The 12953-nt window shown below is 37.7% G+C and overlaps 2 protein-coding genes across 2 annotated transcripts in view; both read right to left on the minus strand.

Moving 5' to 3' along the window:
- Positions 1-12953, minus strand: part of LOC143226991 (ubiquitin carboxyl-terminal hydrolase 31-like) — a 162968-nt gene that overhangs the window by 77090 nt on the left and 72925 nt on the right. The gene's annotated exons all lie outside the window — the stretch shown is intronic.
- The window catches only part of LOC143224747 (serine/threonine-protein phosphatase PP1-gamma catalytic subunit B-like), a 36140-nt gene continuing 31016 nt past the window's right edge, over positions 7830-12953 (minus strand). The window contains exons 2-3 of the mRNA XM_076453010.1: positions 11432-11637; positions 7830-8058 (exon numbers count right to left, since the gene is read on the minus strand). Of these exons, the coding sequence (XP_076309125.1) occupies positions 7947-8058; positions 11432-11637 (318 nt within the window). The 3' untranslated portion in view covers positions 7830-7946. The remainder of the gene's footprint in view (positions 8059-11431; positions 11638-12953) is intronic.

The raw sequence follows: 12953 nt of genomic DNA on the forward strand, positions 1-12953 counted from the left end.
TTCTTGTTACATTCAAAGGTGATTTGGGATATACTTATTGAGGTTACCCCTCATGCTACTTTGAATACGTTACGAGGAGTTATCGTTGAGAGGGATTTGAAAAACATCGCCGAGTCGGAGATTCTCACTGGTTTCTCAAGTGAGACGTATCTTCACTCGCAAAGATGGAATTATAATGCCGACCAATGTCCTCATTCTGACATTTACATCACCACGTCCACCTGCCATCATCAAGGCAAGTTATCTTAATTGCAAGGTACGGTCATACATTCCAGTCTTTTGAACTTCATGGTTAAAAAGGCTGATGAATCAACGTCAACAGCCATCTCTGTCCCTAACATACATTCCAGCAAACTCCAAGATCCACATCCTTTGGTTCCAGGTTCAGGCATTTCCTAGGTTACATCTTCTCCCACCCCAAGATGCAAAACGATCATTTGTTCACGTCCTCAGTTGCTGGAATCCTCTTCCAACAACAAAGACCTGCCCATTCGACCCAGGGCAGAATCCATGGAGGTCAACAGACCTCCCTCAAATAAAGACAGTAAAGAAAAAAAGATGTGGTCGTAAACAGAAGGGTTCTCCAGCCAATTCGCCTACACATCATTAAAAATGTCCACCTTGATATAATGGAACTGTCGAGGTTTACGTTCTAATGTGGATGACATCAAAACACTTATTGCTTCCTACATTCCTGTATGTCTTTCCTTACAGGAAACATTTCTGAAACCTGCCGATACAGTCAACTTTCGACGGTTTTATTTGTACAAAAATGACAGGTTGTGTGATGGACAATTGCATGGAGGGGCGGCAGTGTTGGTTGATCAGCATGTGTCCACTCTGTCTTTTCCACTCGACACACCCTTGGAGGCCGTAGCCATCCGTGTTTCCTTGGGTCATACCATCACTGTTTTCTCTACCTGTCGCCTGGAGAGACATATGATCAATCAGACCTTGATACTTTCATTGAACGGTTGCCGTCTCCATTTAATCCTGGGAGACTTTAATGGACATCATCCCCTCTGGGGAAGTGCTGTTATTGATAGGATGGGTCGCTCTGTAGAGTGTACGCTCTCTGATCACAACCTTTCTCTTTCCAATACTGGTTCTTCTACTTATTTTCATGCACCTAGTCAGTCCTTTACTGTTATTAATCTCCCAGTTTGCCCCTTCACTATTCTCCCACGTTTCATGGAGGATTGATAATAATCCGCGAGGCAGTGATCATTTTCATTTAATTTTGAGAAAGACTGGCCATGGTCGATGCTGTCCGATCCGCGTGCACCAGTGGCAGCTGGATCAAGTAATTTGGCCTTCTTTCACTGCTCTCGCAGAAGTTGATCCTGCCATCGTCTGTAAGCCATCAATAGACGACTGTGTGGCAGTAGTAACTGACTATTATACAGGCAGCTACTCAATGTATTTATGAAAGCTCGACACTTTTTCCACGATATCCTCGTCCGTGGTGGAATCCTGCTTGCCACATGGCACGGAAGGCTCAAAACGGGCTTTTCGTAGGTATCCCACACCTCGCAACTCATCACTTTTAGCAGGCTTGTGCAAAATGCTCGGTGGTAAGACGTCAAATTCAGAAGGACTCTTGGATTAAGTTCACAACCGGCATATCTTCTACCTCCAGTTCCAAATCATATGGGACAAGATTCGAAAGGTCAGTGAGCAATATAATTCTGTCCCCCTCTCGATCTTACTCTCTGGAAGTAGCTGATACTCTGAGTGAAAACTTTTGCCAGGTATCTAGCAGTTCTGCTTCTTCCCTCACCGTCTTAGCCATCAAGACTCGGGCAGAGCGATCACCTTTCGAGCTGATTGTCTCTATGACTATAATCACCCCTTTACACTGGTGGAACTCAAACTGGCCCATCATCGGTCTGGCAGTATATTGGTTGGACCTAATGATGTACACTATGACATGCTGCGCCATCTATCTCTTGCTTCTCTTGCCATTCTTCTGATTGTTTTTAACCGGATCTGGCAGCAGAATATTTTTCTGATGCCTGGCGCCAGGCTATTGTCCTACCTTTCTCTAAGCCTGGGAAGGATCCTAAAATACCTTCGAACTACCATCCAATTGCTTTGAAGAGCTGTTTCTATAAGACCTTAGAGAGGATGGTTAATGCTCGTCTTGTTTGGTTCCTCGAATCAAACAACCTCCTCCTCACCCACCCAGTGTGGGTTCCGATGACAGCGCTCCACCATGGACCACCCGATTCAACTTGAAACGTCAATCAGAGAAACCTTTCTCAAAGGACAACATCTTTTATCAATATTCTTTGACATTGAGAAGGCTTATAATACAACATAGAGGTATGGCATTTTGCGAGACCTCTATTTATATAGCTTACATGGCCAGTTGCCTATATATTTATTTTAAAAAAGTTTAATGGGCAGGCGATTCCAAGTTTTTGTTCTTCGACACTTTCCCATTCTTTTCTACAGGAACTTAAAGTCCCTCACGACTGTGTTTTGAATGTTACACTTTCCAGTATAAAGATTAATGCCATCACTGAACATCCTCCTCTTACTGTTGCAAACTTTCACATCTCATGTCAGTCGTCGAACATGAAGTATATTGAGCTGCAGCTGCAGACTGCCCTCAATTGTTTACTGAAGTGGACTACAGCAAATGGTTTTAACTTCTCTCTCTCTCTAAAACTGTTTGCACACCAACGAGGTATTCATCCTGATTCTGAACTCAGTATCGGTGAAGTTGTGCTGCCTGTGGTCCCTGAGACAAAGTTCTTGTGGCTTATATTTGACTGTAAGCTGACCTTTGTACCACACATTAAGCAGCTACAGGTCAAATATACAAGAGAACTGAAGATTCTCTGTGTCCTCTCTTTTACCAACTGGGATCGATATTCTATGCTAAAGATATATCGTGCTGTTATTCAATCAAAAGTACACTATGGATCACTGGTTTGTGGATATGCTAGGACCTCGGCCTTGAAGATGCTGGATCCTGTTCATCATCATGGACTTCGGCTCTGCTAAGGGGCTTTCTGCACTTCCCCAGTTCAGAGCTTATACACAGAGTCTCGTGAACCTTCTCTGCACCTCCGCCGTTTACGATTGTCTTTACTGTATACTTCGAAACTTCGTTTCTTACAAAGCATCACACTTGGGGTTGTGTTTTCCTTCCTCAGTGAGCCATACTTTTTCAGACCAGATGGTTTGCCATTGCTCCTTTTGGCCTTCGTATCCAGGTGCAGTTGGATGAATTGGGTCTGTCCTTGGATAACATTGCTGTATCCACTGGTCAGCCCATCCCACCATGGCTTATTACAATCCACAAATGTGACCTATCTTTAAGTCACCTGAGAAATGCAGACACTTCTGATTGGAAATGCTGTCTGTTATTTGCTGAACATCTTTCGAAACATCCTTCAATTCCTATTTATACAGATGGTTCGAAATCAGGTGACTGTATGGGCTCTGCAATGGTTTGTTGTGGTTTGGTGGTTGCGCGCAGAATCCCCTCTAAAACTTTGTGTTCACTGCTAAACTGTACACCATTTCTCTTGTCCTGCATCACATAGAAGCTAAGCAGTACTCAAACTGCACTATTTATACTGACTCGCTTAGTTCACTACTGGCTCTGGAATCGCTTCTCGTTAGTTCACATCCTGTTCTCTCCAATATTCAAAGCCAACTGGCCCATTTCTCTTTAATATTTAATTCTGCCCAGTTTTCTTGGATGCCAGGTCACGTTGGTATTTGCGGGAACGGGCTCGCCGATACCGCAGCTAAATCTATCTGCTCTGGCACTATCACTGCAGTGCCTGTTCCATACATGGACTATGGTCCTGTATTCAAGGCTCGGCTCTGCCAGTTGGTAGTCGGTTTGAGTGAGCAATGTGACAACAAACTTTTTTCCAAATAAAACCATATATTGGACTTTGGCCATATTGCTTCAGTAAGGATCAGAAAGAGGAAGTTGTTCTAATTAGACCACACATTGGTTACAGTTTTTTTACCGTTTTCTTTTATCTGGAACTGATGCACCAGTGTGTTGACTGTGTAACATTCAGGTTACATTTTACTATCTTGTCGTTGTTACGACTCTCAACGACGGCACCCCTTTAAACATGTTTTATCCCAAGGTTTATCCATAACGTTAGAGAGTGTTATTGGTGATGGTGACACTGTCCACCTTGGTAAAGTTTTTAGTTTTTAAAGGCCATTTATCTTTTTAATGCCATATAAAAGTTTTGTTTTAATTTATACATTAGACCTTTTTTTTAATGTGATTCTCTTTTAAGAATCAAAGTACATTTAGTTCGATTTCAAATTAGAAAATGGCCGTAACATAAAATAACTCGAAACCAGGACTGGAAAGGACAACTTCAGGTGACCAACGCTGATGAACTACCCGTTAGTTATCCTGGCGACTTATGATCATTACAATTATGCTACAGAAAGTCCTTTACGATTTGTATTACTGTAGTTTCTCTCTCTCTGCTGTAAACTAAATATAAACATTGGACTTAATGTTATTTATGTTTTTAATTCAAAAATTAAACTTTGTTTTGTTTTACCTTAATTTCCTTTTATGAATCTTAATCATTTTACTTTAATTTTAACTTTTTACTTATGTTTAATGGAGATAGCCCAGCTGTTTTGCACCATAAAACACCAAACGAACACCACAGATCAGTTATGGTTGGTTGGATGGTTGATGAGGTTTGTTAATCTTGTATGTTATTTCTAGTATCTTGTATTTTATCACTGACATTCTCTGACTATAAAATTGGTACCTTGTAGTGTATCACTGACATTCTCTGACTATAAAATTCGTACCTTGTAGTGTATCACTGACATTCTCTGACTATAAAATTTGTACCTTGTAGTGTATCACTGACATTATCTGACTATATTATTGGTACCTTGTAGTGTATCACTGACATTATCTGTCTATGTCATTGCTATCTTGTAGTGTATCACTGACATTCTCTGTCTATGTTATTGCTATCTTGTAGTGTATCACCGACATTCTCTGTCTATATTATTGCTATATTGTAGTGTATCACTGACATTCTCTGTCTATATTAGTGTTATCTTGTAGTGTATCACTGACATTCTCTGTCTATATTATTGTTATCTTGTGATGTATCACTGACATTTGTTACCTATGTTTGTATCTAGTTACTTCCTTTCACCCCACTTTTAACTGTTCTTTGTTTATAATTAATGTAAGATTGTTGCTTCAGTTGTATATTAGGTTTGCTCAGCGCTGTAAATTTTCTGTTAACCATATATAAGTTATTTTACAACATCAGATAGCCCATGCCAGGTAGTCCACGAAGATCGATTTATTGACTTACTGTAAAGGTACAGGAAACACATGATTGTTTTTCTTATTATAGCTCCACCTTCAGCGTTACCCAACCGTAAAATTCATACACGTGAAATAAAAAATGCTACCGATAATTTCAGATAATAGCGTGTGGTTTTTAAACTAACCTTTCGTCACCGTGGATCTGTTGACATAAAAATATTTACACCGTAATCTGCGGTTTCTCTAGGGACCATTATCAATTAGTTGTGTTTCAAATTAAATTATCAATTTTCTGTATTTTCTCTTTACTTGCTACTATCGTATCGTGAAAATCACAGACTTTAGGTGGCGTTGTGCTTGTGGTTTTGTCGTAAGGTTTAAGTATATTTTAATGGAATATCTATTATTTATTATTATTATTCTTAATGGTTTGGTTTCCAAAGTGTGTTGTGCGAATGAAATATCAACCCGAAGCTGTATCTCAGTAGTTTCACTCACGAGTTATAAGAACGAGAACAACGCTAAGCCTTTTAATTTCTCTTTACTAATCTAAAGTATTCAAAAATCAGTTTCGCTGAGCCCTGAAATAATGTTGTGTGTACTTTAAATAAAGTAAAAAACACAGATTAACATTTCTTCGTATCAGTTTGTTTTTAGTATTGTGGGCCATAAGAATTTTCGCTAAGTTATTGGAAAGGGTGACCGTTTTATCACCATAGAAACAGTGTAACATAAGTACGAACTAATACTTTGTTCTATCTGGTAAAGCTAAGGTGTGAATTGTGGTCAACATTGTTCAGTTCTATATACATTAAGGAACTTTGTATACTTTTACTCTCTTTTTAACTTTAAAATTTGAAGATTTTTCGCAGACCATTCATAAAGATTATCATGAGTTTATCTTGCCACATTGATATAGATTATATGTTTTCTTAAAACTGAAGAGTTTTAGTGTGTAGTGTTAACAACAGTGCCTGAGTAACTACTACTCGGAAACGTAAAAGCCCGGCTTGGCCAGGTGATTAAGGCGCTCAACTCGTAATCCGAGGGTCGCGGGTTCGAATCCCCGTCACACCAAACATACTCGCTCATTCAACGGTGGGGCGTCATAATGTTACGGTCAATCCCACTATTCGTTAGTAAAAGAGTAGCCTAAGAGTTGGCGGTGGGTGTGATGACTAGTTGCATTCCCTCTAGTCTTGCACTGCTAATTTAGGGACGGCTAGCGCAGATAGCCGTCATGTATTTCAAAAACCAAACCAGAAACATAAATAAATATTTTTTTTCTTGTTAACCCATCACTCCTTTGTTTTAAAAGCTCAAACCTGCACAACGGGCCACTTGGGCCGAGTCTCACCAGAGGAACCGAACCCTAAATCCTTAAAATATCAACCTTTAGGCTTGCAGCTGAGCCACTTGATTGATGCAAGGAATGCGTAGCAGTCTTGTCAGTCATGCCTACTATTTGTCTGTGTTCTTTACTGAATTAATTTAAGCCCTCAGGGGCAGAACAGTTTGTCTAGATATTTTCCACGCTAGAATTCTGGTTTCAATACCCGAGGTAGTCAGAGCACAGCTAGCCCATTGTGTTATTTTGTGCTTGACTTCAAACAAAGAGTAAGCTTATGACACATTTAATTATCTCAAGTCCCAATTAGATAATGTTTCTACATACCAAACGAATTATTGCACGTCTTCCACCAAAAAGTGTGAAGAAAAATTACACTTAGTTGTGTTTTCTTCCTGGTATAAAGTGTACTTTAGAAGCAAATTAAGTTCTATTTACTACCTCTTAAAAACTATAATTAAAAAATCAAACAGTTGTAGTTTTTACCTGACAAAAATTGTAATTAAAAATGAAAAGTCGGATGTGTGCTCCCCGCTAGTACAGCGGTATATTTACGGATTTACAACGCTAAAATCAGGGGTTCGATTCCCCTCGGTGGGCTCAGCAGAGAACCCGATGTGGCTTTGTTATAAGAAAAACACACACATAGTTGTGTGTAAATATAAGTAATAATTTGATTTGATTTTATATTCCAAACTCCTAATGTTCATTTTAATGAGGAATATATATATATAAAATTGTCAAACACTTATGTGTAAAATAATTATAACTCCTTTTTATAATGTCGAGCTTATGCAAAGAACAAAATATGAATGAAGGACAGTAAATTTTCCTTCGCTCTTACTTTGATTACGCGATTTTCAACTAAAACCTAACTTATCGTAACATTTCAGGAACACCATGTCTGCAGATGGCAATAGTGACAAGGTAAACCATAGCTAACCAAGCTCACAAGAGCAACCTTTGTTCGTGCCTACAATTAACATTAAATGTGCATCACGTTTACTACTGACGGCTGTATGAATGTTTCTGAAAAGTTCAGACCAATTAAGGCGGCTCTCATAGGGCATATTTAAAAACATGGGCTGTGGATCATAATTTTATTTCAGTGTCGTTTAATTTGAGTTTTACTTTATTACGTTTGAAATGTTTTTAAAGCTATGTCGAAATATAATTTTTGTTGTTTTAATTCGTCGTTTAAACGTCGTGTCAGTCCGATTGAAAATCTGTAGTGGGCCAGTTAAGTGTAATGTGTCTATTCTTTTCTTATAACGAAGCCTAAAGTTTTATTAAATAGAATACTTACCTGTTGATGCTGGCACATTCATGGTTTCCTCTTAACAGAAAAAAGTTGTTAGGGTACTTGATTTTGTAGGCCAGTAATAGGCATATGGTCTCCAAGGACTGGCGCCCCCTACACATTAAAAAGAGAATTTCAGAAAATGAGTGAAGCGATGATTCTCGTTACTGACGTTGGTGATTTTCGCTTCGTTTGGAAATTTTATAACTTTTGTCAAGACTTTTCCTTACAACATAATTTTCGGACAAGACTTCGATAACGTACGAAAAAATTTACAATGGAAGATATTCTTTTAGGAAGTTTGTTTGTTTTTAAACTGAAACACCCTTATATAGTAGTTCCAGAAACACGCTGTAGGTGGCTTATCTATGGCAGTCAGTGAATACAAAGGCGAGAACCCTATCCAGTCAGCGGAAACACGTTTTCCGATCATCCCAGCTCTTTGATATACGATTTATATTACAAATATTGTGATTTTTATAAATTTGCTTAAAACAAGGTGTGAGGTTTTAATATTGTATATTTGTGTTCTCTAAGTTGTATTTGTTATTATCTGTCATCAGCTTTACATGTGTGTGTGTGTATTTATATAAGTTGTATTTGTTATTGTCTGTCGTCAGCTTTACATGTGTATGTGTGTGTATTTATATAAGTTGTACTTGTTATTGTCTGTCATCAGCTTTACATGTGTATGTGTGTGTATTTATATAAGTTGTACTTGTTATTGTCTGTCATCAGCTTTACATGTGTATGTGTGTGTATTTATATAAGTTGTGCTTGTTATTGTCTGTCATCAGCTTTACATGTGTATGTGTGTGTATTTATATAAGTTGTACTTGTTATTGTCTGTCATCAGCTTTACATGCGTATGTGTGTGTATTTATATAAGTTGTACTTGTTATTGTCTGTCATCAGCTTTACATGTGTATGTGTGTGTATTTATATATACACACACACACACACTAGGCCAAAATCTTAAGACCAATGAACATAAAGATAAAATATGCATTTTATGTTGTTAGACTCAACCAGTTATTTGAGTAGAGCTTCGAAAGATAAAAATAAGAAAAGGGAAAATAAAAATAATTATTTTAGTATTTACTTCAAGTATAACAAATAGTTTATAGTTCGCTTCCTAGTATAACACCTAGTTTGTTGTTCGCTTACTAGTATAACACCTAGTTTGTAGTTCGCTTACTAGTATAACACCTAGTTTGTAGTTCGCTTACTAGTATAACACCTAGTTTGTAGTTCGCTTACACCTAGTATTCGCTTACTTGTATAACACCTAGTTTGTAGTTCGCTTACTTGTATAACACCTAGTTTGTAGTTCGCTTACTAGTATAACACCTAGTTTGTAGTTCGCTTACTAGTATAACACCTAGTTTGTAATTCGCTTCCTAGTATAACACCTAGTTTGTAGTTCGCTTCCTAGTATAACACCTAGTTTGTAGTTCGCTTCCGAGTATAACACCTAGTTTGTAGTTCGCTTCCGAGTATAACGCCTAGTTTGTAGTTCGCTTCCTAGTATAATACCTAGTTTGTAGTTCGTTTCCTAGTATAACACCTAGTTTGTAGTTTGCTTACTGTGAAGTTTTAGGAATTAAAACTCAAAGGATGAAGTTGAATACTAAGTTTAACAAACTTCTACTAAACATCCAATCAGGTTTTCATCTGTCAAGAAACGTCACACAAATGAATCCAAACGATCAGCGACTGTAATAATTTCGACAGCAGCTGTTATTTCGCCCAGTGCTAGAAGTGAGTGATTACCGAGGAAGAAACGTTTATCTGAGAATCGTCACGAGAACTCAGATGAGTGGAGACGATTTTAGAGGTTTATATTAACAACCGTTTCTACACAATCAGCATGGAGACAGGGTTTTTATAAACTGGTTTATATTAACAACCGTTTCTACACAATCAGCATGGGGACAGGGTTTTTATAAACTGGTTTATATTAACAACCGTTTCTACACAATCAGCATGGAGACAGGGTTTTTATAAACTGGTTTATATTAACAACCGTTTCTACACAATCAGCATGGAGACAGGGTTTTTATAAACTGGTTTATATTAACAACCGTTTCTACACAATCAGCATGGAGACAGGGTTTTTATAAACTGGTTTATATTAACAACCATTTCTACACAATCAGCATGGAGACAGGGTTTTATAAACTGGTTTATATTAACAACCGTTTCTACACAATCAGCATGGAGACAGTGTTTTTATAAACTGGTTTATATTAACAACCGTTTCTACACAATCAGCATGGAGACAGGGTTTTTATAAACTACTGTTTAGAAGTGACCGATAGTCACATTTTTTCTCAAGCTGCTGAGAAATTCGATGTCATTCAACAGGTAATGTAACGTGATATTTGATACTATAATATTCTGGTTTATCTTCTTTATTTTTGTTAATATACGTCGTACGTTCAGTTTCAAGCTTACTTCCCCATTGTAAATTTTAAAACAGACCTTAGTTATTATGTAGGTTCAGTTTGTCACTGGATATTGTCGGGTTGATTAGTATGAGAACGAGATTATAACTCATCCGTATGGTGACTGAGTTATTAACACAAAACTGTAATCTCAAATGGCTTTTTGGTTTTGTTTTCTCAGGCATACGTTTCACTGAGTAAAAGTTTTGTAAAATGTTGAGACAAAGAAAATACGTCACAAATGGGTGTCAGATTTGCTATAACTCTTATTTTTATATGTTTTATAGTTTCCAGATGTCCTCGAGTTTGTTTACCTGACGAGACCTCAATGAAGCTTGTTGTTTTAAATTTCGTGCAAAGATACTCGAGGGCTATCTGCGCGTCCCAAATTTTGGAGTGTAAGACTAGAGGGAAGGCAGCTAGTCATCACCACCTACCGCCAACTTTTGGGCTACTCTTTCACCAATGAATAGTGGGATTGACCGTCACATTATAACGCCCCCACGGCTGAAAGAACAAGCGTGTTTGGTGGGACGGGGATGCGAACCTGCGACCCTCGGATTACGAGTCGCACGCCTTAACGCACCTGACCATGCCGGGCCAATAAATCTTGTCCATTTATAGATAGCGAGAGACCGAAATAGAACCACAACGTATCTACTGGACGCTTGACATGTTCACCTGTTCATGAGTAAATAACAACTCTCAGTTACCGTAAAATAGCAGAACCATTACTTGAAAAGTTAAACGTATATCATTACTCCGGGTATTCTAGACAAATAGTCTACCTGTATTTCACGTGCCAGCATACAAAGAATGGGTCTCACGTGCTGTCTTTATCCTTCCTTAAAAATATATACATAATTCGAACCCTTTACAAAAGATCCGTAAAATGCGAACCCCTGTTTTACCTATGTTTGTGCCTCAGTAAGCTTAATAATTAACTAGTCTTGCCTGTGTGTGTGTCCCTGTATATTTAACAAGTAATTAGTCTTATCTATCTAAGCAGCCCAGTATATTTAATAACTGGTTAGTCTTACCTGTCTACGTAATCTCCAAGGAATAAATAATTAGCATCAGGAGGATAGCCTATTTTATCAAAGTGCCGCAAGAGGTCGCCATATTGTCCATGTATATCTCCCACGATGTTCACCGGGGCTTCCAGCTCAACCAGCACGGGTTGATAAAGAAACAATTCTCTGGATGCCTGACACAGTTCTCGAATTTGGTATTCTGACAGTTGAACCTATAGAAGTTATATATTAAAATACAAATAGAATCTAAATAATTTATACAAATTCACTTGAAGTAAAATTTCAAGTTTTATATAAATAAAATACTGGTGTAACTAGGTAACTTATTGAAGGTGTTACTACTGGTATTTGTGATTTTATCTTATTACTTGATCGTGTCAAACGTGGACCACATACTGGTAGTGTTACTACTGGTACTTGTGATTTTATCTTTTTACTTTAATGTGTCAAACGTGGACCACTTCCTGGCGGTGTTACTACTGGTACTTGTGATTTTATCTTATTACTTGATCGTGTCAAACGTGGACCACTTCCTGGCGGTGTTACTACTGGTACTTGTGATTTTATCTTATTACTTGATCGTGTCAAACGTGGACTACTTACTGATGGCGTTACTACTGGTACTTGTTATTTTATCTTATTGGTTTATCGTGTCAAACGTGGACCACTTACTGAATGCGTTACTACTGGTACTTGTGATTTGATTTTATTATTTTATCATGTCAAACGTGGACCACTTACTGATGGCGTTACTACAGGTACTTACGGTATAATCTTATTAGTTTATTCTCTAAAGATGAACAGAACTTAGGGCTCTTTTCGTAGTAATAACAAACAAAGATTTAATGAATTGAGTATTCAGAAGAATATATCAAGGTTCATATTGTTTCAAATTTACCAGATTGTTCAGTTGTTATCACTCAATAGTATGTCTTCATATTGCACAGTCATGTCTTCATATTACACAGTCATGTCTTCATATTACACAATCATGTCTTCATATTACACAATCATGTCTTCATATTGCACAGTCATGTCTTCATATTCCACAGTCATGTCTTCATATTACACAGTCATGTCTTCATATTCCACAGTCATGTCTTCATATTCCACAGTCATGTCTTCATATTGCACAGTCATGTCTTCATATTACACAGTCATGTCTTCATATTGCACAGTCATGTCTTCATATTGCACAGTCATGTCTTCATATTACACAATCATGTTTTCATATTACACAATCATGTCTTCATATTGCACAGTCAGGTCTTCATATTACACAATCATGTCTTCATATTGCACAGTCATGTCTTCATATTACACAATTATGTCTTCATATTACAGAGTCATGTCTTCATATTACACAATCATGTCTTCATATTACACAATCATGTCTTCATATTGCACAGTCAGGTCTTCATATTGCACAGTCATGTCTTCATATTGCACAGTCATGTCTTCATATTACACAATCATGTCTTCATATTGCACAGTCATGTCTTCATATTACACAGTCATGTCTTCATAT

Source organism: Tachypleus tridentatus, chromosome 9, assembly GCF_004210375.1.
Source record: "Tachypleus tridentatus isolate NWPU-2018 chromosome 9, ASM421037v1, whole genome shotgun sequence".
Lineage (NCBI taxonomy): Eukaryota > Metazoa > Arthropoda > Merostomata > Xiphosura > Limulidae > Tachypleus > Tachypleus tridentatus.